The sequence below is a fragment of the Nicotiana tabacum genome, chromosome 20 (genome assembly GCF_000715075.1).
Source record: "Nicotiana tabacum cultivar K326 chromosome 20, ASM71507v2, whole genome shotgun sequence".
In the NCBI taxonomy this organism is placed as follows: domain Eukaryota; kingdom Viridiplantae; phylum Streptophyta; class Magnoliopsida; order Solanales; family Solanaceae; genus Nicotiana; species Nicotiana tabacum.
This window is the reverse complement of record NC_134099.1, coordinates 16,723,770-16,736,313: the sequence shown is the minus strand read 5'-3', so window position 1 is coordinate 16,736,313 and position 12,544 is coordinate 16,723,770. Positions and strand designations below refer to the sequence as shown.

Here is a 12,544-nt window from a genome sequence, read left to right as displayed (position 1 = left end):
TGCTGTTCCTCTGGTGACCAAAGCAGCCATTGCTGGCAGGGCGATTTTTTCTCCACAAAGGTTAAAGAAGTAAAGGCAAATTGTAAACCCAACCACCAGCTCTGCTCTTCCATTTACTGCCGCTGTTTCACCTCTTGCCACCGTAGTGGAGATGGAAAGTAGCAGCGGGAGCATCAGCTACGGCGGTGAGTGGAGAGCTGAAGAAGCTATTGCCGGCAACGCTGAAGCCCTTCGAATTCTCAGAGAACTCATCACTTATCCTCTCCTTTACTCTGCTGAATCTCGTAAACTTGGCCTAAAGGTACTACAAGTTTTCCAAATAGTATTTCCTTAATATTCGGCTTATTATCTTTCATTAACAACTTTCATTGCTTTGCTTATTTTTTTCTTTAGTGGCCACGAGGATTGTTGCTATATGGACCTCCTGGAACTGGCAAGGTACTATACATGTGCTTTCTTGATTTGGGTATGTGACAAAGTCATGTCTTTTTTTGAATTGCGAAATTGATTTGTTGGTTTTGAGCCAAAATCATGACATCTCAATTTCGAAATTGACATTTGGTTGATCTACAATCATGTGTTTGAATCTCGAAGTTGGCAATTGTTTGAGCCAATGCCTGTGTTATCAATTTCACAATTGACATTTGGATTTAAGTTAAAATCATGTCTTTGGATTTGGAAAATGACTTTTGTGTTCTAGATAGCTGTTTGGTCAACTTTTTGTAATTTTGTTAAATTGTAGACAAGCTTAGTTCGGGCAGTTGTTCAAGAATGTGGCGCCCATTTTATCGTAATAAGGTGTGTTTGATTCTCATCCAACTTTATTTTTCTCTGTCGGGCTTCTAAACATATTTTCTTTTTGTTGCTTATGTGCAGTAAAAGTAATGGTTTTTTTCTTCATTAGTTCGGTGTTATCGTTTCCTTATTATGTATGTCTGACAAATAACAACAACTACGCCTCAATCCCTGCCTTTTTGGAGGTAGGGGTAAGGTCTGCGTGCACACCATCCTCTCCATACCCCACTTATAGGATTACAATGTGTTTGTTGTTGTTGTTGTACGCCTCAATCCCAAGCAAATTGGGGTAGGCGATATGAATTCTTATTGACTATGCCGCTCCAATTAAGTTCACCGTATTATACAACAACAAAAAGTACTAGAAGTTCTATGCCTAGCAGAAACTTATCTAACTGGCTAATATGCATTAATTGAATCACTGAGCATTCCAGGATTGTTATGGTCCTTGATGTTATTTAATTAATTAAAGAATGTTTGCATTTTGAAAGAGTTGAGCTTTTGATGCTGGTTATTTCAGTATGGTGAGACAGTGGGTGACTCCACACTTTTAAGTACATTTAAAGAAGAGAGAAGAAATTGAACTTTAAGGGGAATCTTGCATTGTTTTGAACTTTATTGTGCCTTCTTGCTTTGGATGTATTTGCAGTCCTCATTCAGTTCACAGGGCTCATGCTGGTGAAAGCGAGAAGATTTTGCGGGAGGCATTTTCAAAAGCATCATCTCATGCAAAATTAGGCAAGCCATCAGTCATCTTTTTAGATGAAATAGATGCTCTTTGTCCTCGCCGGGATTCTAGGTACATGTTGCACCTCTTTATCCACATCCATACGACAATGGCCTTGCTTGAACCATAGTTTTACAGTAAAAAGAAAAGATGTTGGCGGGGTAGAGTAGATGATATATACCAATGTTCTTTCTAACATTTTATTTGAGTTCTTGAATTGCAGAAGGGAGCAAGAAATTCGTGTAGCCTCGCAGCTCTTTATGTTGATGGATTCAATTAAATCATCATCAACATCTGTATCACATGTTGTGGTGGTAGCATCAACCAATAGGTAAAGCTTCTGCAACATTTGCTTTATTTGGTTTTTTATTTTTTATTTTTGTGGTGGATTGCATTTTCCTGTGTCTCCGTGTAAGTCTGCTATCAACAGATTAATTTTTTGTTGTCATTATTAAGTAAAAACATCAATTAGATCTTTCCTAGTAGCCCTTGCAGGGCAAGCTGTAGCCATGATATTTTGCAATGAGGAACTGCAACTTAGCTATTACCTTCCAAGGAAACCATTTCTAGGAATAGCTCCACTTGGTGAAGGATACTGTTCGCTCTTCAGAGATGTATGAAAATTGTGATTGCTTTTACTTTTGTTTCTTTTGAGTTCATAAGAAACTAAAACAAAATCTCTTTATAATGATTGAAAAAATTCACGCGTTATATCCTAGAAGAAGATGTATGCAAACTACAGTGCCAGCTTACTTTATGTATGCAAGCCAGTGAGCCACTGAGCCCCTAATGTTATCCTTCTAATGGTCATGACATTCTATGCTTACTTCTGTGTCATGGTGTTGTACACTTCCAAACCAAATTAACTCTGATGCCTATACATTTTGTGTGCAGGCCAGATTCTATTGATCCAGCTTTAAGAAGGGCGGGACGTTTTGATGCTGAAATTGAAGTAACAACGCCTACTGAGGAAGAGCGGTTGCATATTCTCAAGGTTAGCTGGATAAGATATGATTTTTGAGTCTGCACAATTTTAAGGAGATACCTGAATGGGTACTCTTTGTGGACATCTACAGTTTCTCAATTCCCTTCTATAGTATGATCTACATGAAGTTGGTCTTAAGATGCTGGTTTTCATTTCTAATCTTTCAGCTTTATACAAAAAAGCTTCAATTGGATGTGAGTGTCGACCTTCGAGCCATTGCTGCATCTTGTAATGGTTATGTTGGGGCAGATTTAGAGGCTTTGTGTCGTGAAGCTGCAATGTCTGCAGTAAGAAAGTGCGCTGATTCAAATCTGGACGAAGGCTCTTACAGCATTAGTATGGAAGATTGGAAGCATGCAAGATCAGTGGTTGGTCCTAGTATAACTAGGGGTGTTACTGTTGAAATCCCCAATGTTTCTTGGGAAGATATTGGAGGGTTGAAAGACATAAAGGTATGACCTCGTACGAACAATTAGGTCTGGTTGAATATTTGCAATATCTAATATTGTGTTAAAATCTTGAAACAGAAAAGGCTTCAGCAAGCTGTTGAATGGCCTTTAAAACACTCTGAAACATTTGAACGGCTGGGAGTATCACCTTTCCGTGGAATCCTTCTTCATGGACCACCAGGTTGCTCGAAAACGACCCTTGCTAAAGCTGCTGCTCATGCTGCCCAAGCTTCATTCTTTTCCTTGAGGTCTGTTGACCGTTCTGGTCTCTTCTGCACTTGGCTAAATTATTGTATGCTGTTTGATGCCCTGTTTCCTGCTGACCCTTGCTGCAAATAACAGAGAAATGATAACTGTCATTATAATGATTTTTAGATATAAATGCTTCCGCTAGTAAAAGGAAACATATGCATGCACTGATAAAAGTCAAAATGATCCAATAGCTGGTTATACACTTGCAGTGCTTGCATTTATCATAGCTTTTTACCTTTCTATCTTTTCTTCTTTGTTTTCAACTATTTTTCTTATTTAAGCATTTCTTTTGAATGCATCTAAGAAGTTTATCTTTATTGTTTAGTAATTATTTTATGCATTGCTTAGAAGCAACTGAGTAATTTTTTCTCCGTCAGCCTTTGCCAGCTGATATGACAGTTTATGGAAACCCAAAACCATGTTAAGTTCCAACTTATAGTTTCTGGAAAACCAAAAACATGTTAAGTTAGTTTAGAATGCTGCCATTTAGTATTCTCCACCTAAATCTTGAATGTATGCTGGTTATGCCTCTTTTGGAGCCTAAGGCGTCAGATTGGTATTTACTATGATGTTAACCATCTTTATTAGCTTGTCCGCAGTAACTAAGTATATATTTTTATCTCGCATATTCGATGTTTTGACTAAAAAATACAAGTCCTAATCATTCAATTTCCTGAAATTCATAATCATGGAACAGTGGTGCAGAGCTGTACTCTATGTATGTTGGTGAGGGTGAAGCTTTACTGCGCAATACTTTCCGAAGAGCTCGCCTTGCAGCACCAAGTATAATATTCTTTGATGAGGCGGATGTAGTTGCAACCAAAAGGTAAGTTTATTTAGCTTAGCAATGTCTTGTGAGTTGAGTATGAATTTGGTTTAAAACATTTTGGACCTGTGTTGCTCGGGCTCATCCAAAGTGCCGCCGGGTGCATGTCGGATCCTCCCAAATCAGGCACAAGTGCGGCAGCATTTTTGGAGAATTCGGGCAACATAGTTTTGGACCATCTCGTGTTTATTCATTAGGATGTTGGTTGTATCATGTCAAGTTTACATGGATATTGTAGAGTTTATTGCACAATTTTGGCGATCAGGTTCTTGCCCTCTCTTCTGATTTCTGGTTTGGTAAACGCATGCTTGACTGCCCTTGTTGCTGGTTACGGATGGAGATAGATGGAAGGAGGGGTACAGAGAAAAAGAGGGGAATTGGGAGTCGTATAGTGAAGAGAGAAGTGGGTACGATTTTATATGTAGAGAGAGACAACATGAGGAGTAATTGTCTCGCAAATCTTTGTGGACTTCACACACTTGTGCCTTGTCACATATAATCCCTACTGATACAAATTGCTTTTAGTTGGTACAGGACTTGCTACGGTCATGTCCCTAGAGGGCTCAGCTATTATCTAGTTTGACTGCGAGTTAAAGTTTATCTTTCTCATTATTTATGCAAAAAACTGATACAATTATCCTTAAATGGCAGAGGAGGAAGTTCAAGTGGAAGCAGTACAGTTGGAGAGAGACTTCTATCCACCCTCCTAACTGAAATGGATGGTTTAGAGCAGACTAAAGTGAGCAGTAAATTTATTGCATTGTTTTAAGTACTGAATGCAAATAATTGATCGTTTGGATCAGGTATAGAATGTGGTTCCACTGTTTTCTAATCATTGCTTTGTCAGGGAATTCTTGTTTTGGCTGCCACAAATCGCCCCCACGCAATTGATGCTGCACTGATGCGACCTGGAAGATTTGATCTTGTAAGAAACTTATCGAATGTCTTGCTGTAACTTAGCATCTCAACATGAATGTTACTCTTTAGAGGCGATCTTTTACTCGCTATGGGTCATATAGTGTGGTTAGCAGCAACAGTAATTAGCTCATTTTATTCACTTTGCTTTTCTTGCAGGTTCTTTATGTCCCCCCTCCTGATTTGGAAGCTCGATTTGAGATTCTTTGTGTTCATACGCGAGATATGAAATTAAGTGATGATGTTAATCTCAGGCAAATTGCAGAAGACACAGAGCTCTTCACTGGAGCTGAGCTGGAAGGGCTATGCAGAGAAGCTGGAATAGTTGCTCTGAGAGAAAACATATCAGCTACAGTTGTGTGTGATCGACACTTCCAAATAGTCAAGAGGTCGCTAAAGCCAGCACTTACCGCAAAAGAGGTTGCTTCGTATTCTTCCTTTATGAAGAATCCGTCTAGGAGGTCCGCAGATTCATTTGAAACCAGCTCCAAAGAGAGTGACAAGCAAACCAAGAACTTATTAGTTTTGGCCAGTCCTGTTACAATCGGTATCATTAGTGTTGTACTGTACATTGGTGTGAGATACTTTCTAATGCCTACTGAAACATTGTCGAGGGAACTAAGGAGTACATAGCGTGGATCTAAGTTCTGTTAATTCCAGCGTATTACAGCACGATTAAATTACCAAAATTTTGAAAACAATTTTTTGGCAAGTTGAGGCAGTCCAGGTATGTGATAACAGTTTTGATGCTTTTGATTGTGTATAACATTTTGACAAGTACTTTGGACATATGTTCCTTAGTTAACAAATGAAAGCTACCAAATATTCCTATTAACAGAGTATTTTACATATTCAGTGTTGAAATTATTGGTTTTGTTTTCTCATTCGTTGTTTCCGACTCTGGTAGCTTCCCTGTACGAAGTGATTGCAACTGCTATGACTGAAAGGCAGTGTCAGCAAACAAAACCAACTTAGAAAATTGGTAGAAATAATGAGTCAGTTTGATAAACAAACAGTTATATCTCTTGGTTGATATTATCCATCCCAGACCAGAATTTCTTGTTTTGAAGGTGAATGTGTCAAATTTGATCAACTATTAAGTAGGCGTTTGGTCATAAGAATTGTAAAATTCCAGAAAAAAAGTGAGCTTTTTTTTTTTGTAAGTGAAAATGGTATTTGAAAATTTGAATTGTGTTCGGACATGAATACAATTTTGAGTTGTTTTTGAATTTTTGTGAGTGACTGAAGTGAAAATTTTGAAAAACAGTTTTTTGGAGTGTTTTAATTTCCGAAAAATTTCGAAATTCATCTTCAAATGAAAATTAAAATTTTTATGGCCAAACACTAAAAAAAAAAAAAAAAGTGAAATTTTTCCAAAAAATAGTGATTTTTTTTTTTATGGGCAAACGCCACCTTTAAGTTCAAAGTAAATTGTGTTGCATGAAATGGGATATAAACTGTAAATGGTAGCCGTATGCAGTTTTAGCAACTCCTGTCAAACATTATCTTGTTCAAATTAGGCAGGCATATGTACTTCAACTCAAAGGAAAAATCTATTCGGTAATATGATCTTAATTTCACCTCCACAATACTTTGGGAGAAATTAAAAAATAGCCAGATTTACAACCGGTCGTTCAAAAATAGCTCAATTTCAAAAGTAATCGAAATTTAGCCACTTTTCATGTAAAGATAAATATGAGCGAAAATACTGTTCAAAATCCGAAAAATACGCCAGTATATTATACTGGAGTTCCAGCATAAGTATGCTTGAACTCCCAGCATATTATACTGGAGTTCCAGCATAAGTATACTAGAACTCCAGCATAATATACTGGAGTTACAGTGTATAATTGTCCAATATAATATACTGGAGTTTGGAGCACCGGTGCTCCAGTCTCCAGTATATTATACTGGAGTCAGCAAAGTATACCGGTCCAACATAGTATGCTGGAGTTCATACACAGGTGCACCGACCTCCAGTATATTATGCTGGACCGTTCTCTGTTACAGCAAAATAGTGGTTATTTTTCATTGACTTCATAAACGCTGGCTATTTTTGAATGACCAGTCCGAAAACTAGCTATACCGTGCTATTTTTACCAATACTTTTGATAGAAGTTGTATAGTTATGTCCATGCAATATGTGTCATATTTCAATATTACATTTTGCAAAATATGATTATTTACTTAGCACCTAGTGGTCAATAAAGTAGAAAGAAAGTCATAAGATCTCAAATTTAAATTTCAGTAAGGCAAAGATCATTAGGTCTAATTGTTACTAGATCTTTTGTTTTCCTAGTGGCTAATAAACAATATAATGTAAAAACGCGGACATAGAAAGAAAATAGAGACCAATAAATAAGAAAATGTAAAAACAGGATTAGCCTAGTTCCTTGTAGGTTGCTTAATTATTGACTTGCATTTACATATTGATATGGCATTATTATCAATTAAATAGATAGTTTGTTTCTTTATAAACTGTCCTGAGAGCACATTTCAATTAATTGCTTCTTTTTTTTGCTAAATATTTTTTATCCTAAAAGGACTGATATTTATTAGTATTGAATATAGTACGGAGTTTAAAGAACAAGAATTGAAATATTGAATATTTGGTACAAATTCAAACAACAATTCCTTAAATACAACATTTACATGCATATTAATTATGCACTAGTAAAGCTATGAATCACAAATGTTTACGATTAAAAGTATTTAAGAAAGTTTTGATAATTCGTGGTGAATTTTGTTTTTCTTACATACATACTGAATAAAACGAGAAAAGCAAAAATGATAAACAACGCTGGAATAGCTCAGTTGGTTAGAGCGTGTGGCTGTTAACCACAAGGTCGGAGGTTCAACCCCTCCTTCTAGCGTCAACTTTCCTTTTCTTTTCTTTTCTTTTTTTGTTTGGGGTGGGGTGAGTGGGGGGGGGGGGGGTAAATAGCACTTTTTGTCCCTTAATATTGATAAATTAATATTTTAGTCTTTGTGATATTCTAAGTATGCAAATTTCACATTCAATTAACCGAAATGTGCATTTTTATATATTTCACAATTTTAGAGGTCTTATTAACTGTTCTATCATTTAGGTACCCATGTATTATGTGAGGTTTGTACCATTATTTCATATTTAAGGATGTTATAATTTCAAAAATAGTCCATTAAAATGGAGACTAAATTGCACAGTTTAATTAATTGAATGTTAAATGTGTTAGAGCCATAAACCACAAATACCAAAATTAAATTTAACAAGTGACCAAAAGTACTATTATCTTGGTTTATTTGTTGGAATACATATACGGCTACTTAAATTTGTTTAATATTGTTACTTAGCTACCTCAAGTGAGGCCTGTACCTATTAGATACTTCAACCTCACTACATACGTGTCTATCAAATACAAAAAATTGACATGGCAAAAAACGTAGCATTCCACTTCTCTTAGGCGCGTGACAAGCTGAAAATTTTGATTTTTCTTTTTTACTTTTTAATTTTTTTTAAAACTCAATTATTTAATGCTCATTTGGTTACATGAAGTTTTCAATTGTTATAGAACTTATTGAAGTGGATGATCATTTACTAGAAAATAATTATTATTTTTAAAAACTGCGGATTAATAATATGAAGTGTTTTGGATCTAATTGGAGGTATATATTTGCATATATAGATTAAAGTACAGATATATCTCAGCTATTTATTGGCTTTCAAAGGACCGCGCGAAGCGCGGATAAATTGACTAGTCCATTAATAAAAATGATATATACCAAAAAATTAAACCAAATATCTTGCCAAAAAAAAATTCCGGTCACTTCTCTGTCATTCCTGGTAAAGAAAACTACAAAACGATGGACATCAGATCTAAAAGATATGACTGCACCATGGTTGAAGCAGGCACCAAAGCAGTGGTACTTGAAGTTTGACTCATTCATGAAAAGTCAAACATACATAAAGACCTATTATGATCTATGTGTATATTTCAAAAGATTTTTTGATAACAACTTTATTATACTATTATTATATGTGGATGACATGTTGATTGTAGGACAGGACAAAGAGCTTATTGCAAAGTTGAAGGGATATTTGTCCAAGTAATTTGATATGAAGGGCTTGGGCCTAGCACAAAAAAATTGGGGATGAAGATAGTTCGAGAGCGAACAAGCAAAAAGTTGTGGCTATCTCAGAAGAAGTACATTGAACGTGTACTGAAACGCTTCAACATAAAAAGTGCTAAGCCAGTCAGCACACCTCTTGCTGGTCATCTGAAGTTGAGCAAGAAGATGTGTCCTACAACAGTGGAGGAGAAAGGGAACATGGCTAGAGTTCCTTATTATTCAGAAGTTGGAATCTTGATGCAATGATATGCACCAGACCGAATATTGCTCATGTAGTTGGTGTTGTTAGCAAGTTCCTTGAAAATGCAGGAAAAGAACATTGGGAATCAGCCAAGTGGATACTTAACCTAAGATGTACCGTAGGAGATTGCTTGTGTTTTGGAGGATCTGATCCAATATTGAAGGGCTACACGGATGCTGATATGGCAGGTGATCTTGATAATCACAAATCTACTATTGGATACTGTTCACATTTTTAGGGGGAGCTATATCATGGCAGTCAAAGCTGCAGAAGTGTGTCACACTCTCTACAACTGAAGCAGAGTATATTGTCGTTACTGAAGCTGGCAAGGAGATGATATGGCGGAAATGGTTTCTTTAAGAACTTGGATTGCACCAGAAGGAATATATAGTCTATTGCGACAATCAGAGCGCAATAGACTTGAGAAAAAACATCATATATCATGCAAGGACAAAGCATATCAATGTGAGATATCACTAGATTCTAGAAAAAGATAGAGGATTGATCTATGCAAGTCAATAAGATCCATACAAATGAGAATCCTTTGGATATACTGACCAAGGTGGTACCAAAAGACAAGTTCGAGCTATACAAAAAACTTATCGGCATACACTCAAACTAGCAACTCTGGTGTTGCTTCCTTCAGGTGAATGAGACTGGAGGGGGAGATTGTAGGGTCCATCCCATTGGTTGGCAAAATTAGCAATAGCCTTATGCCTATTTTTCCTATACAATGGCAGAGATCTTTGGTGAAAGATCTTACTTGGAGCCAAAGTTTGGAAATAAGTGAAGGAAATTAAAAATGCTCATGTAGCACACTTGGAGCCTACGACTCTTTTCTCCTATAAATCTTATCTTTCAAATCTCCATGAAGAAATGCAGTTTTCACATCCAACTATTCCACTTCAAGATCTAGACTAGTTGCTAAGCTCAAGATTGTTTGAATATAAGTCATTTTGACAACAAGTGAGAAAACTTCGTCAAAATCAATACCTTCCTTAGGTTTGAAGCCTTTAACCACCAATCGAGCTTTATATCTGACTAGCTTGCCATTTCCATCTTTCTTGAGTTTAAAGACTCACTTACAATTGAGTGGTCTTTTACCCTTTAAAAGTTCAACCAGCTTGTGCGTGCTATTTTTCGGTAGAGATTCTATCTCTTCTTGCATGGCTTTCATCCACTGGTTATTTTTTAGATGGGACAACACCTCCTTAAGACTTTCTGGCTCTCCCTCATCACTGATGAGGACGCACTTTGTGGAAGGGTACCTGCATGACTCTACCCTTGACCTTTCTGATCTCTTCAGAGGTTGAGGTTGTTCTTCTCCCTGAGTGGGGTGCTCCACTTTCTCGACATCATCATCAAGTCGATCCCCTTGCTCAATAACCTTACCAGGTTGCTCCCCCTTCTCGGCAACCCCGTCGGCCCTACTTTCTACACTTATGAGATTGTTAGAAGTAGAAAAATGGTAACAAGGTTAGGGATTATACCATTCTTGGCCTTCTCTGACTTACCATCTACAACTACAACTTCACTTTCTCAGAAGATTATATATATGCTTCTACTGACCTTCTTCTTTTAAAGGATCCCACAATCTATACCCGAACTCTTCATCTCCATATCTAATGAATATGCAAGGAATGGATTTATCATCCAGCTTTGTTCTCTACTACTTTGGTACATGTGCAAAAACTATGCAACCGAACACCTTTAGATGTGAGTAGGACACCTCCTTGTTGGTCCAAACTCTCTCTGGGATGTCAAACTTCAATGGAACTGATGGACTTCTATTGATCAGGTAACAGGCTGTCTGAACTGCTTCACCCTAAAATGACTTAGGCAGTTTAGCCATTTTGAGCATGCTTCTCACCTTCTTAACAATGGTGCGGTTCATTCTCTCAGCTACACCATTGTGTTGTGGGGTTCCAGGAACTGTCTTTTCATGTCTGATCCCATGGTTCAAACAATACTCTTCAAATTCCCTTGAAGTGATACTCACCTCCATTGTCACTTCGGAGACACTTTAGCTTTTGGCCTGTCTCCCTTTCCACCAGAGCATGAAACTTCTGGAAAACATGAAACACCTGATCTTTGGTTTTCAAAATATAAACCCACAATTTTCGTGAAGTATCATTAATAAAAGTAACAAAATATTTGTTACCTCTCATTGATTTAATTTCCATTGGACCACAAATATCAGAATATACCAAATCAAGTATATTCAATTTTCTTTTAGACGATGTCTGAAATGAGACTCTATATTGCTTACCAAATAAACAATAGTCACAAGGTTTTACCGCTGTACCTTTGGCATAAGAAATGAGTGATTTTCTGGCAAGAATCTGCAATCCCTTCTCGCTCATATGACCCATTCTTCTATGTCATAAATCTGTAAAAATCTCATCTTGTGGCACGAGCAACTCCCTTTGCAATCATCAATGATCCCTCGGTGAGTCTCCAGTTTTGATTTGTAAAATAGTTCTCGTATCCATCTCGGTGTAAAGCAATTCCTGAGATCAAGTTCATCGCAAATCAGGTACATGCCGCATGTCTTTTAGAACCAACGTGTATCCGACATTTGTCTTGATACAAATATCATAAATCCCGCAATCTTTGAGTAACTTGTGTTACTCATTCTCACAGTGCCGAAATCACCTGCTACATATCTGCAAAAAGAATCTCTTACCGGTGTGGCATGGTAAGATGTTGCTGTATCAACCACCCATTCCGACTCTGGACCTGCAAAGTGCAGACATTCCTCTTCGTCATTTATGAAGAGAACAACATTATCATTGTTTTGCACCGTGACGGTTGTGTTGTCGTTATTTTCTGGCCACTGCTTTCACCTTTGCCCTTTTTTAGATTTGGGCAGTCTCTTTTGAAGTGACCTGGTTGATTGCAATTGTAATAATTTTTGGCTTTTGACTTGGATTGGTTCTTGGACTTCCCACGAGCTCCAGATCTACCATAATTGCTTGAACTCCTTTGGTAACTCCTGCCTCTACCTTCTGTGATGAGAGCCCGTACTTGATTTTTAGGCTTCTTTTTCATCTTTTCATTGAGTAGAAGAGCCGATGTGACGTCTTTCAACTCAATGTTAGTCTTACCGTGCAGGATAGTTGTTGCCTAATTATCGTACGAAGATGGCAACAAGTTCAACAACAAGATAGCTTTATCTTCTTCCTCGATTTTTACTCCGAGGTTGGAGAGCTGTGTAATTATCCCGCTAAACACATTTAAATGT

The 12,544-nt window shown here is 37.2% G+C and overlaps 1 protein-coding gene and 1 non-coding gene across 3 annotated transcripts; both read left to right on the top strand.

The window, feature by feature from the left end:
• Positions 1–5,784, top strand: LOC107775847 (cell division control protein 48 homolog B). 2 transcript variants are annotated; one of them, XM_016595636.2, is made up of 12 exons: positions 1–301; positions 394–438; positions 743–798; positions 1,445–1,594; positions 1,746–1,853; positions 2,417–2,516; positions 2,675–2,959; positions 3,035–3,204; positions 3,906–4,034; positions 4,686–4,773; positions 4,882–4,959; positions 5,109–5,784. In XM_016595636.2, exons 1-12 carry the CDS (start codon positions 152–154, stop codon positions 5,580–5,582), a joined length of 1,833 nt encoding a protein of 610 aa, XP_016451122.1. In that variant the 5' UTR covers positions 1–151; the 3' UTR covers positions 5,583–5,784. The 2 variants fall into 2 exon arrangements, with proteins under 2 accessions (XP_016451122.1, XP_016451124.1); XM_016595638.2 differs by lacking the exon at positions 743–798 and having other exon boundaries at positions 8–301.
• A 1,964-nt stretch (positions 5,785–7,748) lies between these two features.
• Positions 7,749–7,822, top strand: TRNAN-GUU (transfer RNA asparagine (anticodon GUU)). Its single transcript has one exon. It is a non-coding gene; the product is annotated as a tRNA-Asn (tRNA).
• Positions 7,823–12,544: the final 4,722 nt, after the last annotated feature.